The sequence below is a fragment of the Siniperca chuatsi genome, linkage group LG18 (genome assembly GCF_020085105.1).
Source record: "Siniperca chuatsi isolate FFG_IHB_CAS linkage group LG18, ASM2008510v1, whole genome shotgun sequence".
In the NCBI taxonomy this organism is placed as follows: Eukaryota; Metazoa; Chordata; class Actinopteri; order Centrarchiformes; family Sinipercidae; genus Siniperca; species Siniperca chuatsi.
Window position 1 is genome coordinate 24109136 of NC_058059.1, and position 14321 is coordinate 24123456.

Sequence of the window (14321 nt, forward strand, 5' to 3'; positions counted from 1 at the left end):
CATTTCTGTTTGTCTACAGATTAAACAAACATCTACAGTGTGTTAATTAGTGAGCTTTAGAGGTGTTCATGGATATATTTTTGAACTTTGGACAGAGCCAAGCTAGTTGGCCTAGAAGCTGGGACTGGAGAATGTTTGGTGTCCATCCAGAAAACTGAAAACTTCAAATTGTACCTCCTCCATGGAGATTACAATGTTAGCCTGTTTCAGGCAGAAAGGAAATCAATAGTAACTTCAATTCTGACATGTAGGCCTGTCGTGATAACAAATGACTTATCTTACGATATGTGGACATGACCTTGATCATTTTTGCTGACCTTGATATTGCTGCTGTGTTTACATGCGTGTTTGTTAAGAATGTCGCCAACATGATGCCAGAATAAACAGCAGGGTTTACCCTACCATTATAAGACTTGGGACTCTGCACTTAAGCATTTTCTAACAGTGCCTGAATGAACTGAATGAACAGAAAAAACTAATTTCTGGTCACGCTGCTTCTGTCCTCTCGTAGTCTGCTCTCTCTGTGGAGTTTTAGCATAGGCGGGGCTCAGGCAGCTCCTCATCACACACACACACACACACACACACACACACACACACACACACTGTTGCCAACTTGGCGAGTTTCTCGCTAGATTTAGCGACTTTTCAGACCCTCTTAGTGACTTTATTTCTAAAAAGCGACTAGCGACAAATTTAACAACCTGTCAACAAACCATCATAAAAGCAAGAAATGTATATTGTAATTCATTCCCATGCATGCTGCTGCTCAGAATAATCGCAGTCCTCGTCTCTCCTACTTTTGAGCCATGTGCAGACAGTGTGGCATGTGGGGCAGGCAGGTTTGAGCTCACCGGATCTCTGGCTTAGAGTGTTCCTATAGCTTGTAAATATGTAAATAGTTTGTTTGATCTTCTCTCTTCCTTTGTAGATTTTTTAAAAAACTTTTCAACTTCAAATATACAATGTCCCTGTAGTGAGTTTGTGATTATTTATAATAATTTATCTCTCTACCATATCTCTCCCTTGCTGCAACCGACAACCCCTATGCTTTATGCAAATTAATGCAATGGAATGTGACGCAAATGAATGGCCTTAAAATGTCAATAATATCGTTTATCGCAATTATTGCTGTGACAATATATCATCCAACAAAAGTAGTTATCTTGACAGGCCTACTGACATGAACACAAGCTTTACCGAATTAAACATTTCCATCGGTCTGTGTCAAAGTAAAGACAAGCAAGGGTTAAAAATGGAGAAGTTAAAAAAAAAAACCCACTTTTCTTGCATCACATCAGGCATTTGTTGTCTTTCCTTTTTTTAGTATGAGTCAGCACTTCCTCTGTGACACTTCTCTACAAACAACATATTACCTAAGAAAACCTGAAATTAACATAAACTTCTCTTTAACTGATGCCAAACTCCATCAGTTAAGGGATACACTTGTATTAATGGAGAATACATTATTTTTTTAAATTTAGGGGGACAGAAATGTGACATTAAATCTTTAATGTCAAAACCCCCTTAAACATGCCTACTGTACATTGGCCAGGTGTGTGGAGGTGTAAGAGTAGGCGGGAATGTGAACTTGTCTTGTCTTTTTCATTTTTCACACAGCTACTTCCTTCACTTTACCTGTGTAGAACGAAGTGCAACAGTATGAATGCCTTTGAATGACTGTCCGAAAGCGTCCATTATCTCCATTTGTATGATTCACGCTGTCGCACCCTTCTCTATTACCATCTCTACTTTCTCTATTTCCATCCAAATGAAGCATTTTAACAGAATTTCTAGAAATTTGGCAAAAGGAAATGCGAATTAATGTGCGTTTCCATCTGCTACTGTTCTATGAATTGAGTTGAGCGTATTGCGATTAACAGTTTGAGGCATTCATTCTCCAGTCGGATGCCATTAAACCATTACTGAAGAAGAGGGTGCAATGAGATGACATAATTAAAGAGCAGCAGTCAAATATCAAACGATGGAAAACCATGAGGAAAACATGATGGAAATATGGCCTTTATGTTTGTTTCATGTATTAATTTGAGGAATATTAGTCCCATCGCTCCACACAGATCTGATGTTTTTGTCTCTTCAGTGGAAGCCAGAATGAAGTTTAAATACCTCACTAAGTCTGTTTCCATTGCACTTTGTCAAATTTGACAGGCTTTAAGAGAACAAAACTAGAAAACATTTTTACCTTGATGACCTTCGAATAACGTCGTTCAAATTACTTTTAACCATACTGAGGTCTTTAAGGCATATGATTGAGATCTATCGTATGTCTTTCATTTTAATGAACAATTGACTGTTCGCTAAGCCCCACCCCCTTGGTTACTCCTGTTATGCCTGTTAAGCTTTCCATTCTCGTACAATACATATGCACTTTACAATAACAGAGGCAAGACTAAGCACTTGAAATTCTTCATCTGAAATCAAGAACCTATTGTTATAAAATTGACTGAGGTAGACTTAAGCAGCTTCTCATTTCTAGTCGGAGACCATTGATTTTTAAATGAAAACTGTCGCTAGCTAGCTAATTAAGCCAACATTAGCTCCATGAGTCGGCTGAAAACGCTGTCTCCGGCTGCCTTATCTTTCTATCTGATTCATTTTAAACAAGAATCTTGTAAAAGGGTTTAAATATGCACTTAATGGCAACATAGATGATATAGTGCTAAAAGACTGAGGCGTAGCCGCATGGCAAAATCCAAAGCCTGCCATGCCTAGTTACGGTTGCTAGGCTATGATTTTACTCACACTGTTCGGAGGACAGGTTGAGAAAATGGTCAACTGACCCGCTGAAACAAACTTAGTAGAAAATGTATTTATTAAAAAAATATTTTTAATCCCGCCTCAACATCAAAATGTCAAAGTCAACATCAAAACAAAAAGACCAGTGAAATGTGAAACAATAAATATTAGGTAAAACCAAGTAACCTAAAAAACAGTCAACAGTAACCGGTCACCTGAATTTCTGAAGAGAGAGCGGAAACCACAATAGCAAACTCCCTGTGTGAGGAACATCTGCCGTTGCACAGATACTTGCAGCTGTGACTCTGACTTCCATTTACACAATAAGACTGTTGGAGTTACACAAACATTTGAAATGTGCCTGTCTCTTTTTACTTCTACGTTTTTTGTCTGATAGAAAAGCGAAAGTGAGGATTTAACCAAATGTCACTGTTCTTAAAAATAAAAAGAACAACCTCTGGCCCTGGCTGGTTTATTCATCATAAAAGCAGCTAATAGACTTTAAGCTGACACTCTGGAGCAGCATACAGAGTGAGCAGGTGGTGATCTGATGCTTTGCCCAAGCTTTGACAGTACTATTGGCTGTTGCAGGGGTCAAATTGGTAGCCTTCTGGTTTCTAAGCTGTATGTTAATCACCTTGCACCTGGATGATGTTAGTTATCCAACAGTAAGCCATTTCACCAGAACTCATTCATCCATCTGTTTTTACCAGCAGGAGAGAACAAAAAACACTTGGAGGAAATTACAGAATATATCATTAATCATTAAACTTAAAATTAAATGACCTTGGTTTAATAAAAAAAAAAAAAAAGCATGATATAAAAAATTACTCAAAAATATGAAGACCCAGCTCACGGTTTATTCCACTTAGTCATCCCCTTTATGATGGCTGATCGCTCATGTATAAACAAGCATAGTTAATCTTTCTGTACAGGTATTTCTCCACACAGCACGGCATATGTTGTCCGTGTATGTTGGCACTGAGGCAGGTGTGTATGTTACAGACAGAGCTCACGACCGTCAGTCATCGATGAATGTCAGCCGGCCCGGCCCCTCATTCCTCATCCAGCGGCGGTACCTCTTCATCCTTGGGTCGGTTGCCATCTTCACCTTCATCTCCTCCTCCTGCTCCTTTCTGTACACCTGAAACAGATCAGGAACGTTTATGCAAATTCTACAGTTTACAGTGCTGCAACTGAGGCTGGATGGCTCTTTACTGCAGACAGCCAGTCCAAGGTTTCCTGCTGCATATTATAGGCCAGAACTAACAAAGGCTGATAAAAACACATTGTGGGGGTGGAATTACCTTTATGATAATAGCTTACATTTCAATTCAGTATAATATACATTTCCACAGCACCAATTCCATCAGTACAACAACAGTAAAGTCATACTCACCACTCTGCTGCTCTCAGTTTGTCTTTTTAACACTTTTCTCATTCACTAAATAACAGTTCTACTTTGCTGTTAAGCTACTTTAAATAAAATGATTAACTCCCTGTAGACTTTTCATTTAAAAAGCCTACCAGGAAAGGATGGGGTTGAGTTGCTGAAGACTTTTGACATCTACAACTAGGGTTTAGTTTTATTGACGTAGCTTTGAGATGGCAAACAATGGCAAAGCAGAAGTGACTTGAAATAGACGTGCAGCAGCTGTTTCACACTGAAGGACATAAGACAATGGGTGCCTGGCGTTGGGTTAGTAACAATTATCTTTAAGTTCAGTAGAAATGATTTTTGAGTTTTTTTTAAAGCTGCACTAATCAATACTTATATTAGCAATGCTACAGACTGAAATATCACCTCTCTCTCTCCCTAACATGGCAGCAGCAGATGGCCGCCCACCATTGAGTCCGATTCTGTCCAAGGTTTCTGCCCTCTTAGAGGAAGTTTTTCCTTGCCACTGTCGCCAAATGCTTGCTCATGGTGGGATTTGTTGGGTCTCTGTAATTAATATTATAAAGAGTACGGTCTTGACCTGCTCTATAGGAAGCGCAGTGAGATAACGTCTGTTATGAATTGGCGCTATATAAATAAAATTGAATTGAACTATTGGATAGATTGCCACAACATTTTGTACAGATACTGATAGTCCACAGACGATGACACCTACTGACTTTGGTGATCCTCTGACTTTTCTTCTAGTGCCACCATGAGGTTGACATTTAGTGAAATATCTCAAACTTTTGGATGAAGTGACATGAAATTTGATACACACATTCATGTCCCCCTTAAAGCAGTTATAATCGATATTTTTGTAATAACAATGTGTTGTAAATATGTGTAGGGAAACAGCAGCAGTTTAATTAACATTCTCCACCAAAATATGTAGTAAAATTACGCAGTGAAACAGCAGCAGTTTCAAGAATTCACCATCATTAACGTGTAGTTAAAAGTTAAGCTCAGTTTTACACTAAGCCATTTGTCTTGGTTACCTTTCAAGAGATAACGCACAAATTAGCTTTGTGAGGTAATTAACTTGAACTCAGGTAGCCCATTTTCACTTAACTTTTATTGGCGTCCTCTCTGAGTCCTGGTGGGAGTCCATTTTATTATCCTGTGAAGACAGGATGTTTGGGAGAGTTCCTCACAGAGCTTATTTCATGACACAGAGGTCATGAGGAGAAAATGTTATTTCTTTTTATCAATAAAAAGATACAAAATGTTCATCAGAATCTGCATTGATCCACCCTACATATTATCAAATGACAATGTGAAAACGACGTGAAAGCGGTCGCTTGCAGTGATGAACCTACAGATCTGCAGATTCCCTCTGCTTTACGGAGTGAGTTCCAGCTCATTGGTTTGCTGTTCGCCCCCCAACTTTACTGCAACTTTACTCTCACTGCTCTCATCTTTGGCTGCAGCAGGCAGCTGTTTTATGCAAAAAGCTCTAAAAAGCCACTGTAGACTACCTGCTCAGCACCAAACAGCAGACACACATAGTTGGTGACTAGCTGGTGAACATAGTGGACCATTTAGCAACTAAAAATGTTATTTCTGTGTAAATAAGCAACTCTTTGCAAACAAGTTCACCATATCAAAAGGTGTTAATACGTCAATGTTGTGTTCACAACTTGTTTCTGCTGCTCCCAAGTGGTTGTTATTGCAGGTTTAAGGATAAATTGTACTAACTTTGGAGTATCCCCTGACTATTCATCTAGCGCCATCATCAGATCAAAATCCTAATTTGTCCAATACTTTTTGGTTTACGATTAAATACCTGCAAACCTAATGAAACTCCCATCAGCCTTCACTTTGTGTTTAGAGAGCTGAAGTGAAACCAGAAGTTCCAGGTTCTGTTCCAGAAGTAATAAAACCTCATTCAAAATCCCATAATATTGGTAACTACGTTAGCTAAAATAAATAATAACTAAAAATACAGCCTTGGAACAGAGCCTTTCTCAACAGTTTGTCGTGTGGCTTGCTTTGTATGCTAAGATAAAGACGTTTTACTTTTAAATGATCTAATATCAATGTTTATTCAATAATTATGTTTTTAAGCTGCATTTAACAAACATTACCCAGATTTCGCTGCTGCACTTTGTAAATTGTTTTTGCTCACAAATTGTTGTTTAACTTTGTTAAAATCAAAGGTTTCTAATAGCAACTGCTGTAGTGGATGATGATTTGTCTTAGAATATGGAAAGTAAACCCCAGGAACATTTCATTTTTTCAGAAAGACCAATGAAAGAAATGCTGAATGAGAGATTGCATTGAGCTACAGAGGCTAGCCATGACATGATGTCAGGACGTCTGCTCTCTATAGTGCTTATTAGCTAATATTAGCATAGTAAAATGCTAAACCAAGATGGTGAACATGGTAAAACATTATACCTGTTAAACACCAGCATGTTTGCATTGTCATTGTGAGTATGTTAGCATGTTGACGTTAGCTTTTTGCTCAAAGCAAATCGCTGTAGATTCTTAGTCTTATTACATTAACAAAGGGTCAAATCATCTTCATGCTCTAACAGGTGCAAATGTTTTGACTCTGAATGACATACCATCTGCTGGTTGCAGGAATAAGGGTTGCGGTAGCTTTTGTTTATAGCGTGAGTAAATGGACGGAGGAAAAGAGGCAAGAAAAGGAAGATAAAAGGAAGATATCGGAAAGAAGAAAGTAAAGAAGGAAGAATGGAAAACCCATAAGGATGAATCAAAAAGGAGGAGGGAGGGACTGTAAAGAGAAGAAAAGGAAATAAAGGAAGAGGTCCAGAAGATAGATTAAGTCAAAGAAGGAGAAGAGATGCAAATAAATCCACACAGAGAGAATTGTAAATGACAAACCTCGTAGTTTTCTTTGATCCAGAGCTGTTTCTCCAGGAAGGACTGTCTGGTGTTTTCATCCAGAGTGTCAAACTGAGACTGAGACATCTTCATGTACCTCCTGAGTGTTAAAACACAGAGTCTGCTGTGAGGTAACCTGATACTGAGAGGACGCTGAGGTAAGAAACATATAAAGGTGTCTAGATTCATCTCATTCATCCAAGTAGTACAACTCTGTAGTAAACTTTCTGTGAGAACTGACCTAATGATGTAGAGCCTCTCCACGTCTCCATACTCTTCCCTGCAGATAGTGAAACGGTAAACCCAGGCCACGTACCAGGCCACGTAGTTGGTCAGGTAATAGGGGAAGAGCACGATCTGACAAAGCAGGATGTCTGACAGGTTGGGCTTCTGGTAGCCTCCTTTGATGTCAATCTTGTTTTTGATGATGTCACGGATCACCTCCTCCTCCTGCTCCCGGATCTCCTCTTTGGAGCGGCGGTTCTTGCCCTTCTCCTTGGTGCGGTTGAGGAGGCCTTGCTGCTTGGCTATCTCCATGGCCTGGATTCGGTACTTGGGGACGGTCACCAGGTAGTTGATGGCCTCGTTGTAGCTGTTGTGCCAGCTGTAGTACTAGAGGAGAGACAGGGAGGTAAGAGGTATTTACTGATGGGGTTTTACCTGCCTGTCTGAGGCTGTGTTCACATCTGTAGATGTGTTAGAGGTAAAAAAGACAATCCACTGCTGCAAAGGCAGGGCATTTATTCAGTATGGTCATTTACTGACTCTTAGTGGAATCATATCATGATGATAAGAGGTGAACAATGAACCAAACTGATCAAATTACAGCCACAGTTAATCTTTCAATGTCCTTAATTTACTTTGTGACTGTGGGCGACTGAGGCTTAGTAGTAGAACAGGTCATCCTCCAATAGGAAGGTCGGCGGTTCGATCCGGGCTTCCCCCAGCCTACATGTCGAAGTGTCCTTGGGCAAGACACTGAACCCCAAATTGCTCCCAAGGGCTGTGCCTTCGGTGTGTGAATGGGGTGAATGTAATATGTAGTTGAAGCGCTTTGAGTAGTCAGAAAGACTACAAAGGCGCTATATAAAGTACAGTCCATTTACCATTTACTCTCATTCCAGTTTTCAACAAAACACAATTTTAACTGGTCATACTGAAAATAATCCTGACAAACATAAGACAGCATGAGAAAGGAAGTAAGTATATATATATATATAAATACACACACACATATACAGTGATGTGAAAAACTGTGTTTGCCCCCTTCCTGATTTCTTTTTTTTTTTTTGCATGTTTGTCACACTTAAATGTTTCAGATCAAACAAATTTAAATATTAGTCAAAGATAACACAAGTAAACACAAAATGCAGTTTTTAAATGAAGGTTGTTATTATTAAGGGAAAACAAAATCTAAACCTACATGGCCCTGTGTGAAAAAGTCATTGCCCCCCCTGTTAACATACATAACTGTGGTTTATCACACCTGAGTTCAATTTCTCTAGCCACACCCAGGCCTGATTACTGCCACACCTGTTCTCAATCAAGAAATCACTTAAATAGGACTTGCCTGACAAAGTGAAGTAGACCAAAAGATCTTTAAAAGCTAGATATCATGCCGAGATCCAAAGAAATTCAGGAACAAATAAGAAAGAAAATAATTGAGATCTATCAGTCTGGAAAAGGTTATAAAGCCATTTCTAAAGCTTTGGGACTCCAGTGAAACACAGTGAGAGCCATTATCCACAAATGGCGAAAACATGGAACAGTGGTGAACCTTCCCAGGAGTGGCCGGCCGACCAAAATTACCCCAAGAGCGGAGCGACGACTCATCCAAGAGGTCACAAAAGACCCCACAACAGCATCCAAAGAACTGCAGGCCTCACTTGCCTCAGTTAAGGTCAGTGTTCATGACCATAAGAAAGAGACGGGGCAAAAATGGCCTGCATGGCAGAGTTCCAAGACGAAAACCACTGCTGAGCAAAAAGAACATTAAGGCTCGTCTCATTTTTGCCAGAAAACATCTTGATGATCCCCAAGACTTTTGGGAAAATACTCTGTGGACTGACGAGACAAAAGTTGAACTTTTCGGGTGTGTGCCCCATTACATCTGGCGTAAAAGTAACACCGCATTTCAGAAAATTAACATCATACAACAGTAAAATGTATATATACACACATATTTAATAGACAAAAAGATAACATTTATGGATTAAGATAAATGGTGGTACAGCAAGACTAGCTGGAAGTATGGAGAGAGATGTTTTTAGAACCTGTTGGTAGTTTCTGACCCTGCTGGAGGCTGCAGTCGTACCTGGAAGATGGAGATGGCGCAGATGGTGACCAGGATGACGATCCTGACGTCCACTTTGGGGGTGAGCTGTCTACGGTAGTAGGCGTAGTAGTGCTGGTAGTACTCCTCAGGATGGTCCAGCATGTAGTCGTAGTCCCGCCGAGTGTCCTCATCCTACACACACAAACAACAAGACATTATCTATATTTTACTTGACTCTTTCTTTTATTAAGACCTGCAGGAGGAGCTCAGACAAACCTGGTTTCAACGTAAATTGTTTTTTTTTTTAAATCCCCAAAACTTTTTTAAAAATTTCATAATGTTAAAGGCAGAATAAGTAGGATTTGTCAGTTTCTGTTTGTAAACACATGATTCAGAGTCGGCCCCTCCCCATCTCAGAGCACGAGAGAGAGCAAGAGAATGAATGAAGAGAGGGAGCGGCGTTAGCAAGAACAAAGCAGTGAATCAGAGAAATAAAACGTTATTTGCCGATTCTTTCATGGCGGTTAAATTCTAAAGCACAAATAAAAATCGCCCACACCTGTGGGAAGGAGCCAGCTTCATCCTGTGTGTGTGTAGCTCAGACCCGACCTATCTCCACTACTCGTTTTAGCGCCGTGCTGCTGTGCCAGTGCTAGAGGTACATCAATGAGACAGACTGAGAGTAGAAGGAGAGAGATGGAGACAGCGATGTAACCTGCTCGCTACGTTTTTATAAAGTCCCAAAGTCACAGCCTGCGCGCTGTTATTGCCTGGGTGCTACATACCACTGCCCAAAGGTTGAGGCCCAGAAACTACAGGCAGCGGGCAGGGTCTCTGCAGATACAGACACCGCCACACACTTCTACTGGGTCATAAGTGATGATTGATTATTTTTGTATGAGTCTGTACATTTCTTTTAGGAAAATCCTACTTATTCTGCCTTTAATGTTACATAACAAAACACGTTAATAACAAAAACACATGTATCTGTATTTTTTCAACTCAGTTTTGTTTATTGGGTTATGATGGGTACCATAAGGCCAGTCCCTTCATGAATATTATCAGAAAATTAAAAAGATGTCATCATAAGGCAACATAAGTTCCATGGATATTTATATTTTAAGATAAATAAGGCTGTGAACACACTATAAATCCCTAGAAGAGTACTATTGGAGTATTATGAAGGAGAAAGTGGACAACAGTTTTGTACTGTCTCATAAGGCAACATTTAATGAATATTATAAGAATGTTAGATTAGTTATAAGGATATTATTGGACACCGTATGCATTAGGAACCATCTTAAGTGTCTGCTGGAAGTATCTTAATGCAAACTTTGACAGACACTTGAACAGACCTTTAACGTCTCGTACGCGGTTGCGATGAGGAGGAACTTCTTCTGGGCGGACTCCCGGGTCTCTCCCTCCGTGCCGGGGTCTCCCAGTCTGAACCGGTCTGGGTGGTACCGGCGGGCCAGTTGCCGGTAAGCCCGGGCGATCTCCGCCTTGGCGGCCTCCCGGGTGACGCCGAGCACTTCGTAGCAGACCTCGGTGCCACAGTACAGACCCTCCACCAAAGCGGTGACCGTCGGAATGGAGGACACGGAGAACAGGAGCACCGCGAGCCGCCACCAAGGATGCACAGTCCGCGGACAACCAGCAAGCCCTCTTCCACCGCCGTGGTACTCCTCCGTGGGCGCAGCCATCTCTGTCTGCTGCTACTGCCAACTCCGGAGCACAGGCTGTCCTGTCGCACGCTGATTACATCATCAAGACGTGCCGGGACTAAAGGATGACGAAGCTTTTTTTGGTTTGTTTTTTATGAGAAAGTTCTAAGTGTGTCACTTCAGGTGGCTTCACCTTCACCTTGCAGGCAAACCACAAGTTTTTATTTCACATTAACTTTGATTATAAAAGCCTCACATACTAAATTAAAAAATACATTTTTAATTCACGTTAACTTTGAATATAAAAGTCTCACAAATTAACAAATGCAATTTTGGTTCATGTTAACTTTCAATATCAAAGTCTCGCAAGAAATCTGAGATTATTTTTCTTAACTTTTTTTCTTTAGAATTATAAATGCAAGACTATTAATTGGGGGAGCACCTTACTGCATTTGACTGATGAGCAAACACTCATCACTGCAATCAATTTAAAAAACAATGAATGATGGGGCTTAAAAACTGCTGATATACTCATTCTGCAAAGATGCCAGTGAATTTATGTTACAGGAAGACTCATGCAAGGATCCTGTGGCTCACACATTTTTATATCGAAGTGCTCAAGAGAGTTTAACTGAGCTAAAACAACATTCAAGGCAATAAAAATCCACCATAAGTCCACCATATTCCACATCGCAGCAATGAGGTGCATCTGCAACAAATTCACTCACATGACTGAATTTCCATCAGAAAACACTGACTTTATCCATGTGTAGTTAACCATGTGCCATGGAATGCCAAGAGTTTGCAGGTTTTTCTTTTAATCAGATACTATAACGTGATTATACTTAACAAAGCCTGTGCTATAGAGGAGGAACCGATGGGTTTACCTGATTGTGCTTGGAATGATAACCTGCAGACACTTGGCACTCCATGGCCTGCTCCTGGTATTAGTTTTGTACTGGTGGCCTCTTGCTAAAACGAATGCACAGAACAGGATAAAGGAGTTTGGATTATACCACATCAGCCCTAAATCTATTATCACAACATTATCAACAGATCATCTGTGCTGTACATAAACAACAGATTAACAGTGCTTCACAAACTTTGTTTTTTAGTAAACTCAGTAACACCTAAAGGGAAATTTGTAACAAGCACCTTGTAATGTTAAGAACCACAATCAATTTCAAAAACAGAGAAACATTTCTTCTAGGTTTCAAAGCCAATGGTCTTGCTAAAAACTGTATCAAATAATTTGTTCTGTTACTGAAAATGAATGGCTAACATTGTAAACATAATTGTAAATATAGCCAAGTTTAAGTTAATGCACTTGGTGAAAATGAACATGTGAAGACGTAACACTGCTACATAAAAAGGACAAATAACAGTCCTTGAAACTGTTATTGACACTACCTTGAGTAGCTAGATAAACCCAAATCCAGTGTCAGCTGTACGAACAGCTGCTTCAAGAGCTTCTTTAAGTCCTTGTAGCCTGTATGATGTCCCATAATTTGTTAAGGTCTCATGGCAGGTCTTGGGCTTTGGCAGTGGGCCAGAGGTAACCTCAATATAGAGGTGTTGTGGAAAGACCACCCAGCCAACCCAAAACTTGAGGACGTCTTTCAAGTTCTCTGAATTGGCATTTTCCACATACTGCTGGAAAAATACGAGAGCAGAGCACTGCTGTTCAATGTTGCACTCCTGCTCACTGTCAGAGGAATCATTTGAAGGCCAAATGAGTCATTCAAGAATCATCTCAGGTATGACCACCAAGCTCAAGGAATGGGGGAAAAGAACGCAGTCTCTGGTCTTTCCTTGAGGAGTTGCACAACTTTTTTCAGCTGCTTGATGGATTCTTTGAGTGATTACTGAATGGTGAATCTTTTCTGCAAGCCAGTTCCTGTTGGTGTCGTTAACAATGGTGGGCATCCCAAGCCAAACATATCTACACAACAACACACAAACATTGTGTTTATCAGCTGGGCTCAAAGGGTCCTTGCTGGTAAGCAGAGTGACTATTTCCCTCACATCGATGTCTGGGCTGTCTTGAGGCGCAAGCTGGTTTGTGGAGCAGGAAAGTAGAAGCGGAAGGTACCAGGTGGTCATCCTCATCAAAAGAACCCGTTCAGTCTATATCCCACTGCTGGATTACCTTTCAAAAACACATAAAATGGACTGGCCCAGTTGATATTATTTTGCTTATAGAAAATCACAGCCACATGCTCTTTCTCCTCTGGGCTCTCATGCATGTCCATTACAGCTTTCAGACTCTTGAATGTTTCTGATTGTTGCAGTAAATGTCTTCTGTAAATCTCAAATGCCCTTTCTGAATCCTTTTCAGCTTTCCATTCGGCATCACGAAGTCTTTCAGGAGATTGTTTTGATTGACTGTTGTTGAGTGAACCATTGTTACTGCTGCTTGATGGATGTTCTTCCCTTTGTCTCGATTGCTTTCTGAGTTTGTGTGGGTCACTGTCAGTATGTGGCCATCTGTATGGGTCTCTCTGTATGTAGGCTGCTTTCAATCTGTGTCTGCCTGTGCATATCAGCCTTATTTTGCGTCTGTCTACGGCCACTAACCTCAGGTATTGCCTTGAATGGGTGGGGTAACTGTCAATCATTTTGTAATTTGGCCAATCAGAGGCTTACAATCCTCTGTCAATCAAAAACAAATTTCACCAATAAGCAGCCTCGACCTGTGGTCAATCAGTTTTTAATTCGGCTAAACATCTTTCACTTAGGGGAGGTTTGACACAAAGAAGCAAAGTTGCCTTGTTTCTCAATGTTTTCAGCTCTAGTCAAAGGATCAACAGACAGCAACATTTTTAATCAACATTTTAAAGTAGAAGTAGAGAACTTTTGATCATAACATAATATAGTAACTTTCACCACTTCTCATTTTAGAAATGAAATGATGCAAGTTTTGTTGGAAAGGTAGATGCTGGCGGCTAATGAGCTAACATAGGCTGTATGCAGTAAACTGCAAGCTAATGTTAGCTAACTCGCTAATCTCTATTTGAAATTACAGTAGTAAGCTAACAGGCTAGAAAAGCAGTGGAAACCGGAAGTGCAGTAATGCCCTTGCCTAACAAACTTTTAAATTAAGCATTGCAATATAAGTACTTTACATTTACTGAAGTTATAAAAAACCTGACACTTGTTGCCCGATCCGTACCTACACCGGCTGCCTGATCCGTTCTGCATATACGCGTACTTATTATTACTACCCGATTTGTACCTTGATGTGTGAACGTTTTACTTGACGCTGTCTCTTTATACATGAATGTATAAAGAGACAGCCAGTGAGTTTTTTTAAACTTTATTAACAACACAATAT

The 14321-nt window shown here is 40.2% G+C and overlaps 1 protein-coding gene across 4 annotated transcripts; it reads right to left on the minus strand.

The window, feature by feature from the left end:
• Positions 1-3597: 3597 nt before the first annotated feature.
• dnajc25 (DnaJ (Hsp40) homolog, subfamily C, member 25) lies at positions 3598-11105 on the minus strand. 4 transcript variants are annotated; one of them, XM_044173341.1, is made up of 6 exons: positions 10679-11105; positions 9363-9515; positions 7290-7660; positions 7049-7148; positions 5268-5315; positions 3598-3901 (listed from the first exon to the last, which is right to left on the minus strand). In XM_044173341.1, the coding sequence occupies exons 1-6, from the start codon at positions 11024-11026 to the stop codon at positions 3779-3781; spliced, it is 1143 nt and encodes a 380-aa protein (XP_044029276.1). In that variant the 5' UTR covers positions 11027-11105; the 3' UTR covers positions 3598-3778. The 4 variants fall into 4 exon arrangements, with proteins under 4 accessions (XP_044029276.1, XP_044029275.1, XP_044029277.1 ...); XM_044173340.1 differs by having other exon boundaries at positions 7049-7190; XM_044173342.1 differs by lacking the exon at positions 5268-5315 and having other exon boundaries at positions 7049-7190; positions 10679-11104.
• Between the last annotated feature and the right edge of the window lie 3216 nt (positions 11106-14321).

Coding starts and splice junctions, on each gene's coding strand:
- dnajc25 (XM_044173340.1), bottom strand. CDS start 11,026: ATGGCTGCGCCCACGGAGGAGTACCACGGCGGTGGAAGAGGGCTTGCT. Junction 7,661..9,362: donor GCGCCATCTCCATCTTCCAG/GTACGACTGCAG, acceptor TCTCTCCTCTAG/TACTACAGCTGGCACAACAG. Junction 3,902..5,267: donor CAGAGAGGACGCCAATAAAA/GTTAAGTGAAAA, acceptor GATCTGTTTCAG/GTGTACAGAAAGGAGCAGGA.